This window comes from Selaginella moellendorffii, unplaced genomic scaffold, assembly GCF_000143415.4.
Source record: "Selaginella moellendorffii unplaced genomic scaffold, v1.0 SELMOscaffold_390, whole genome shotgun sequence".
Lineage (NCBI taxonomy): Eukaryota > Viridiplantae > Streptophyta > Lycopodiopsida > Selaginellales > Selaginellaceae > Selaginella > Selaginella moellendorffii.
The window spans coordinates 1-7953 of record NW_003314645.1 but is presented as its reverse complement, the minus strand read 5'-3'; the positions used below and the strand labels follow the sequence as shown (position 1 = coordinate 7953).

General features: G+C 48.4%; 4 protein-coding genes across 7 annotated transcripts; 2 read left to right on the top strand and 2 right to left on the bottom strand.

Moving 5' to 3' along the window:
- The first annotated feature begins 269 nt into the window (after window positions 1–269).
- On the top strand, window positions 270–2424 carry LOC9641202. 3 transcript variants are annotated; one of them, XM_024668092.1, is made up of 6 exons: window positions 270–571; window positions 681–1139; window positions 1221–1309; window positions 1368–1450; window positions 1516–1589; window positions 1652–2221. In XM_024668092.1, the coding sequence occupies exons 2-6, from the start codon at window positions 813–815 to the stop codon at window positions 2126–2128; spliced, it is 1050 nt and encodes a 349-aa protein (XP_024523860.1). In that variant the 5' UTR covers window positions 270–571; window positions 681–812; the 3' UTR covers window positions 2129–2221. The 3 variants fall into 3 exon arrangements, with proteins under 3 accessions (XP_024523860.1, XP_024523859.1, XP_024523858.1); XM_024668091.1 differs by having other exon boundaries at window positions 271–571; window positions 1374–1455; window positions 1652–2424; XM_024668090.1 differs by having other exon boundaries at window positions 271–571; window positions 1368–1455; window positions 1652–2424.
- On the bottom strand, window positions 2349–4677 carry LOC9641201 (carboxyl-terminal-processing peptidase 1, chloroplastic). The gene is made up of 12 exons (XM_024668089.1): window positions 4263–4677; window positions 4074–4193; window positions 3863–4000; window positions 3696–3800; window positions 3463–3631; window positions 3316–3392; window positions 3218–3262; window positions 3080–3163; window positions 2980–3018; window positions 2862–2924; window positions 2677–2806; window positions 2349–2525 (listed from the first exon to the last, which is right to left on the bottom strand). Exons 1-12 carry the CDS (start codon window positions 4674–4676, stop codon window positions 2470–2472), a joined length of 1440 nt encoding a protein of 479 aa, XP_024523857.1. The 5' UTR covers window position 4677; the 3' UTR covers window positions 2349–2469.
- Window positions 4678–4755: 78 nt separating this feature from the next.
- LOC9641203 lies at window positions 4756–6533 on the top strand. Of its 2 annotated transcripts, XM_024668093.1 has the most exons (11): window positions 4756–4897; window positions 4944–5246; window positions 5311–5383; window positions 5445–5557; window positions 5615–5699; window positions 5746–5818; window positions 5879–5934; window positions 5995–6060; window positions 6120–6185; window positions 6246–6405; window positions 6459–6533. In XM_024668093.1, the coding sequence occupies exons 1-10, from the start codon at window positions 4770–4772 to the stop codon at window positions 6372–6374; spliced, it is 1092 nt and encodes a 363-aa protein (XP_024523861.1). In that variant the 5' UTR covers window positions 4756–4769; the 3' UTR covers window positions 6375–6405; window positions 6459–6533. The 2 variants fall into 2 exon arrangements, with proteins under 2 accessions (XP_024523861.1, XP_002994604.2); XM_002994558.2 differs by lacking the exon at window positions 6459–6533 and having other exon boundaries at window positions 4953–5246; window positions 6246–6403.
- Window positions 6407–7948, bottom strand: LOC9641204 (methylmalonate-semialdehyde dehydrogenase [acylating], mitochondrial; the record flags this gene model as incomplete). Its single annotated transcript, XM_002994556.2, has 11 exons — window positions 6407–6642; window positions 6694–6784; window positions 6844–6922; window positions 6977–7020; window positions 7077–7112; window positions 7169–7246; window positions 7306–7386; window positions 7437–7527; window positions 7585–7736; window positions 7793–7843; window positions 7916–7948. Coding segments are annotated over 11 exons (843 nt in total), but the record flags the coding sequence as incomplete, so codon positions are not given.
- Between the last annotated feature and the right edge of the window lie 5 nt (window positions 7949–7953).

The following is a 7953-nucleotide window of genomic DNA, read 5'->3' as shown; positions in this document are numbered from 1 at the left end:
TGTACTCGCGCCTGACGGGTGTGACGGCTTGCGCTCCACACGCGACGGTCGGTCTCACCCGTCATCTGACGGTCAGTCGGCAGCCCACGCGCCACTGGTACGGCCTGCCGCCGGAATGTGACTCTGGTACGGCCGCCAATTGGACCATTTACTTAATTCTTTATTGGATTTTATGGTTTATTCTGTGCCAGCAGCGCACATGTGTATCCACCTGTCAGGATATGCTTGGGGATACGCTCCACGTGGACACCCACGTCAGCTTGGGTTTCTATTCTCTAGGTTGGTATTCTCTTCTCTTGGAAGCGAGGCAATGGCGCTGTGGGGCAGGGGTTCTAATCGCTGCTCTCTCGCGACGATTTATTAGGGCTTTGGCTCGATCGATCGATCGATCGCAGGGGAAGCGATGGAGAGCGCGGCGCTGTCTCAGCTCGCGGCGAGCGATCGTCGCTCATCAGCTGGTTTGTTCCTGTGATGATTCTTGCGTGGCGGCGCCGGGGATGAGGAATTCGTGGCTGCGCGATCCTGCATTTCGCGATCCTTGGCGAAATATCGTGCGCCGGGCGCTCGTAGGGTATGATGTCGCTGTTCTTGCTCTTTATGTGTGGAAATATTTTTGTTTTCTTCGCTTTCTCGCTTCTTTCCGTGCCTGATGAGCGCTGTTTTTCTCTTTCTTTTCCTAGGTTCCCATGTGCTCCATGATGAGGCACTGAAGCTTCCGTGGATCAGAGCTCTGCTTTTCAGAGAGAAAGGAGAAACAAATGGCTGCTCGGGCTCGAATCGTTGTCGTGTAATCTTCATACTCATCTCTGTCCATGGCGACTGGTGAGATTGATGGCTTTGCTTCGGACCACGAGAGGGAGCTGTACGAGAGAGCTCACGAAGCAGCGAAGGAAGCCCAGCGACAGGGTGATGCTCAGCTACAAGCAGCTGTGGCAGCGGCTGCGGTGTCCACGGTTTACTATCCGGTAGCCACTCCAGTTCGATTTAGCTCGTGGAGCCTCAAGTTCCAGGACAGAAGGTTGGAAGCGGTGTATTGCCGGAAATGTGGTTCCGACTCGGACTTCAACGATCTCGGTCCCGCGGCTTGCGAATTGGCGTTTTGCATCTTGCGGCTTTGGTGGACGATTGATGCTGGCCAGGTGAGTGATCGTTTGGTTTTCTTATCGTCTTTGCATCTCGAGATCATTTGCAAACTTTGTTTTTGTTTCTTTTTTCGGCAGAGCAAAGATGGAGTGGTGATCTTGTCACACGTTTGCGTTGCTGCGTGGTGCATGGCGATGATAACCTCGCAGCTTTTATTCACTAAATGGTGAGGTAAGCTCTCTCGAATAGCTACGAAGTTCTCACGGGGTGCGTGCTCCATCCAGGTACAGGCAAAACAGGAGGCTCTTGCTCTGGCAGTTTGCCATCGTGTTATGGTCTTGGGAAGGTCTTCAACTCTATCATACTAGTAACGTGGGCGCGTCCGTGTTTCGAGAGTTCTGTGGTTTGCTGACAGCGTTCGAATCTCTGCAGAAGCTACTGGATATGGCGTTGGTTCTCCTTCCTCAATGCATTCTTATAAGTTTCTTGTACCGTGTTCCTTTCTGGTAACTCGCTCGCATCTCTGGCCTGTCAGTGACTCACCGACTGGGATTTTGTGCTCTCGCAGTTTGCATGTCCGATCGAGATGCTTTGGATGCGGCTGCCAGCTAGTTGCATCCATAGCCAGCAAAGCTTCCAGTTCCCATCTACTGGGGATCATCGCAGGACACTGCCTCGGCTCGCTGCTAGCTTACATGGTGGACCGGCAGGCACGCACCGACTTTCTAGAATCGCTACCGAGATGGATCCTCGGCGATGCTGTCCAGTGCGAGCGAGGGGATTCGTCTTGGTGGAATTCCTTCTATCCGGAGTTCCTGGAGAAGCCAGAGCCAGCAGCGAAGGAGGGCGAGAATCCAAGAGACAACTTGGAGCGAGCGCTTGCGTACCGAGCGCTGGGCGGATTCGCTGGTGGTTTTGGAGGAGTTTCGGGTCTCAAGTGCGCCAACCCGTCGTCTCTCTCGCCGGCGTCGTCCAGCAACAGCGTGGATCATCCACAGCTAGTTTCGTACTCGTCGGACAACGAGAATGTCACGGCGGGTCTTGAGCAGCTCCCGGATTCGTGGAGCATGGGGAATGTAAGCCAGGGTCCTGATGAGCAAACACTGCAAGACGGTGATCAAGAAGATCGCGAAGAGCATTCGGCGAGCAGCGCGTCTTCACGTTTGGAGTCGAGCTCGTTGCGGAGGAGGTTCTAAGAGAACTGCAAATTTCTTCCTCCGCCAAAGGTTCTTCTTTTTTTTTTTTCCCCTTTTTCTAAAGCCTTGTTAAAAGAGTTTGTACTTTTTATTTTTTTGATCGATCGATTGAACAGATCAAATACAAAAAGTAAATTTCATTTGCTTTTTCTTCTTTCTTTTCCTCTTGTTTTTAGTGCTAGCAAGAATTTCATGATGCCTTTTTTGAAAGACAAGCTCTCAACTTCTGCTCCACTTCAAGGTGGCCTGTACAAATTTCACTTTAGAATTGTATCTAGATTCCGTAGAGCCTAGCTAGAAAATTACAAACAAAAAAGAAGTACAAAAGGCAAAAGAAAAAAAAAAAAAAAAAAAACAGAACAAAAAGAAAGATAAAAGGACTCTTGATATGCAATACCTGGCATTCTCCAGAAATCTGGTTCCAAACCATTCCCATCAATATCCCTGTGTGCAGGTGTCATGTATTTCCCAACAGTCAAGATTACACCAGAGCCATCGTTGAACTCAAACACAGACTGAATCAGGCCCTGCAAGATATGCAAGAAAATCAGTGAAACCATCATTTCTTTTTTTAGTCCTTACTTTCCCAAATGTCCTGCTACCAGCTAAAACAGCTCTACAGTTGTCATGGAGAGCAGCAGCCATCTGAAAAGCACCAGATTTCCAAGCATATTATATTCGTTTCTCTGCACAAACTTACAATTTCACTCGCACTGGCTGTCCGGTTGTTCACTAAAACCTTGACAAAATAGAATGAAACGTGAGCACAACACAAGCCGGTTGGAAGAAACAAAGCTTACGACGAGGGGCGCTCGCAGGAAAGGTTGGCCTTTAGCTACAATACTTTGTAATGACGCATTATTTCTCCTTGTGGTGTATATAACCTGCGCGTTATGTCAAAGCCAGATGGTTTAAAGAGATGATAGATTTTTACTCACGGTTTCCCCGTCGTCCAGAAACAACTTGGCCACTTCAATACCTTCCTGTAAGGTCCACCAGCGTTTCACTTCGAAGCCAAATAAGCCACACTACTCACTTGGACGAGGCCACCCAAGTTGTCTCGCAAGTCAAGAACAAACGATGAAGCACCTGATGCTTGCAATCTCATCAAAGCTGCAACAAGTGCTTTCCTGGTTAGAGGCGAATCAATGTTCCAAGAGTTTCAAGATCAGCTAGTTCTTACCGGTGACCAGGTCCCGCTTTGTCAAGGCATTGAACTCCTTGAGCCGAACATAGCCGCGGCGCTCATTAGCGACATCAGAACGCTCTAAACGGTAGAAAACAGGGCTTCGCAAGTCTTGCTGGCGATAGAGCACGTAACTTTGGACGTCTCCACATTGAGACCGTCGAACCTGGACGTGGAGAAACTCTTAGCGTATCAAGAGAAAAGAAGAAAACATAGAATTCGAACGATACCTCGACTGAAACAGGAGTCCCTTTGCGTCCTTGGATCTCAGATGAAACCGCAAAGGCCGATTTTCCAGCCACACTATTTCCATCCACTGAAAGTATCTCGTCACCCTGGAAAAAAGCAGCAAATTGCCACGCGAAGATCAGAACTCGAGTGAAAGCCACTGACCAACCTGCTGAATTCCAGCCAGCTCGGCTGGGCTTTGAAGAACAATACCGAGAACTCTAAGCTGGATTTGTCCATTTTCATCCGGTACCTCTCCGATATTCAAGCCCACGCCTGTGATATCGTACTTTGAGGTTTGGGAAAACTGTCCTGCATGCGAGAAGAGAGTTAGCTCGCAAAGTCTCAAAGCTAGAATTTTTCTCTTTTGTTTTTTTTACCTCATCGGGAGTTAGAAATCGAGTAAATGGATCGTCGAGTGTAGCAAGCATTTCTCTGATAGCCGAGTACGCAGCCTTTCGATTCTGGAATGGCCTCTGAAACACCTTTTCTTTCTGAGCCTGTAGAAGCGAGAATGAGATTTTCCTGCAAAACCAAAGAGAAGAAGCTATGGAAGTTGGAAAACTTACCAGCCACAAATCCGGTGACCACTTGTGGTGCCTAGCATCAAGATAGAAATCATTGACGAGCTCCCACGCCGATTCCACAAGAGACTCATCCGTTACCTCCAAGCTCGACGAGGCGTCGGGAATCCCTCCCGCTAGAGAAGAAGACGCGCAATCTTCCCTCACTGACGATGATTCCACCACTGCCGGCGCCGCTAGGGCGGGATTTTCACTCAGGCTTACCCCGGCCGAGAAGAAGAGCGCGACGACGGCGATGCCGGCGGATTTGCAAGCGCGGGAGAGCGAAATCCTCGCCTGCTCGTCGAGATCCAGCGCCATTCTCCCGCGAAAGCCACGCCATTGCCCCTGCCAATGCGACGAGCTCGGCTTCCAGAATCCGCGAGGCGATGGAAATGCCGCCATAGCCAAGGGTGGCATTTCTCCCCTTTGTGAAAAGGGTTTTGGGTTCTAAAAGAGAATATCCCATTTTTAACATTGCTCTGTTTTTAGGGTTTATGCGAGCTTCCAGCCATGGCAGTGGGCTTGCTGCCGGCGCTCGCGATCACGGTCCCTCCTCCTCCTTATTTCCGATGTGAGAACGCGCGTCTCCAGCGCCAGCATTTCTCGGCATTGCGATCGACGATTCTTCTCAATGTCAGGTAATATTTTCTCTCCTTGCTTGCTTTGCGAAAGAAATGGATCCAGGCAATCCAGGCGGCGATCCGCAAGCGTTCCAAGGCGCAGCGCAGCCGCCGATGATCGGGATTTCTTGGAAGAATCACCGCCAGTAGTGCCGCAAAAGCAAGAGCAGCGGTGGAGGATTGGATGGAAGTGGCTGGGGGTTGTCACCGGTCTCACGGGATTTCTCTTCGTGGGATACATTGCCGTAAAGAGAGTGACATCGGTGGATGTATCGAGCTCCACGCAGCTTGCGCGTAGCGGCTCGGGATTTTCCTTCACAGCCAACATTTTCGGGAGGCAAATCTTTTTGGGAGAGCGAACTCCCGGGTAAGCATGCAAATGCTTCTTTCCTTTCGGTCTCTCTTATTCTTTTTTCTTCGTTCTCGTGTAGGTGGATTTATTTCCTCTTGCTCATGGCTGCTGGATTTGGTCTCTTTGTGAGTGAGGAAGCGCTCGTTGTCTGGGTTCGTGATGGTTTGCTTTCCTTCTTTCGTTGTATCGATTCGAATTGGAAGTTTTTTTCAGGTTGGAGCAGCCATTGCTCGTAGCTTGACTTGGAACTCAACTCGAGAGGTTTTTTGGTCTTCTGTCTCGCAGAATGGAACTTTCATTCTGTCGACGATCTTGTGGGTTTACTGGTGGGTGGTGTTTTTATTTTTTGTTTTCAACCTTGACGTTCTATCTATGACTTTCAGGGGAGTGTGTATAAGCGATATGGTTCCATTCTACGCTGGAAAGCTCACAGCGCAATCCGGTTCTGGGGAGACTTTCCGCAGCAAGGTGTGCTAAAAGTCGATTGAGTCTTTGAGTGAAAACGATTTTGCAGCTAGGAATCAGCAGGGAGAAGCTAGAAGAGATCGCTAAAGCTGTTCAACGCTATGGCAACGTCATTGGTTTTGGTACGCTATTCTAGTGCCCAACTTTCTCTCCAAAGTTAACTCTTTTGATTTTGGCACCAGTCGAGCGATTTTCAGTTGGAGCAAGGAATCCAACTTCATTTCTCGCCGGAGCCAGTGTAAGTAAGTTCTTTGCCTGAAACTTAGCTTCTCTAACATATAAGTCACGTGTGTTCTAGGGGATTGAAGCCTCGAAGTTCTTTGCGGGAGTTTGCTTGGGCGGCCTTCTGACACTCCCATTACAGGTATATATATTTGCGTTTCTAAGATCTGGGAAACAAAAACCGTGGGCTCCTTGTCACAGATGAGCGTTGGTTTCATGCTTCGTGATCGACCAGTAATAGCATTGGCAGGAGTAGCAGCTTTTGTGGTACTTGAGATTTTACCAGCTTCGCTGCAAAACTTAGTGAATTTTTTTTTTCTTTCTCAGGGAATTTGGACCGTGTTTCCATACCTCACTGCAACATTTCTCTCCATTTTCTACTTGCAAACGAGTCAGCAACAGCAAACCTCCAACACTAGAACTGAGGAAACAAAGGGAGATCAGGAAACAAAATAGCGACAATCGCCATCGTTCCCACAATTTTTATGTGAGTGAAATCCACTTTTATTTCTGAAAATTCACTTACAGATTTTTCAGCAGAGAACACAAGGAGATTGAATTCAAAGGAAACCAAAAATAATGAGCCGCTGGCCTTTTATATCACATTGTTGTGTGTTCTACACCTTTTGGGAGGTCGGGAACGCCATTGTGACGCCTCCTGGACTGTCTTTCCACTGCGTCGTCACGGTTTTCATGTGAGTAAAGAAGTGGACTCCAGCCTTGCCTGCGAATCCAAGCAAAAACTTAAGAGCTCGAAACGTTTCCACCACCTTACCATAGAAGTTGAGGTCGCCCGCAAATGAACCCCTCGAGCCCGTGAAGGAGAAGAATGGTAAAGGCACTGGAATTGGGACGTTGATCCCTACCTGGAAAGATTTAACGCTTGGATCAATAAGATGTTTCACTGGAAAGAGAGAATTCCGACCTGGCCAACATCAATCTCGTGTTGGAACTTCCTCGCTGCCGGGCCCGACGTCGTGAATATGGCAGTCCCGTTACCGTATCTATACACGATCTGATTAGAATCATCGCGAGCGAAACTCAAAAAACGTTCTTACTTGTTACTATTTACAATTTCAATCGCCTCTTCAAGTGTCTCTGCCTGCGTTGGGATTGTAAGTACTCATGTAACACAACCGAGACTTGAATCAAACTCACCTTTAAGCAAAGTAAAACTGGGCCAAATATCTCTTCCTAAAGTGACAACTGGTGTTCAGTCTTCACGACATTCTTATCAAAAGAGACCATACCTTGTAGCAATCCATGTCTGGTCTAACATCGGCTAGTATAGTTGGCCCAACAAAGTTTCCACTTGTAAAGCCGGGAACCTGATACGTCTTGTAAGTTCTCTCTCTCTCTCTCGCGAGGAACCAATGCAAGTGCCTACCTCGACATTTCTACCATCAAGAACAACTCGCGCGCCGTCTTTCAGCCCACTCTCGACGAGGCTGCAAATACGCTCCTTTGCCTGAACTGCCAAGATCTAGTTAACCACCAAAAGCTACTAGTTGCTCTTACCTGTTTACTTATAACTGGGCCAAGATCTGCACCGGGCTCTGTGCCACAGCCGATTTTCAATTTCATTGCCCGCTGTTTCAAGCCCTCTTCCCTGTGTAGACGACGACGAGTAAAAAATATCATACAAAGGGAAAAAAGTTGTTCTTACCAAGGCTTTGAATCGCCAACGAATACTGCAGTACTGATGGCCATACAACGCTGGCCAGCGGCTCCAAAGGCAGCACCAGTTAAAGCATTCATTGTCGCTTCAGCCGATGCATCAGGCATAATCACCGCGTGATTTTTGGCCCCCATGTTGCACTGAGAATAACACTCGGAAATGTTGGTTTCGGTTCAAAGCCACGGAGACAGCTTACCTGAACTCGTTTGCCCGTAGCAGCTGCACGAGAGTAGATGTGCATGCCAGCCTGCGTTCCAAAATAAAAATTATTAAAAGATGGCATTCACTCTAAACCGACAAAATTTCACGACAAACCAACCTTGTCCGATCCGACGAAAGACACGGCCTTGATGTCTG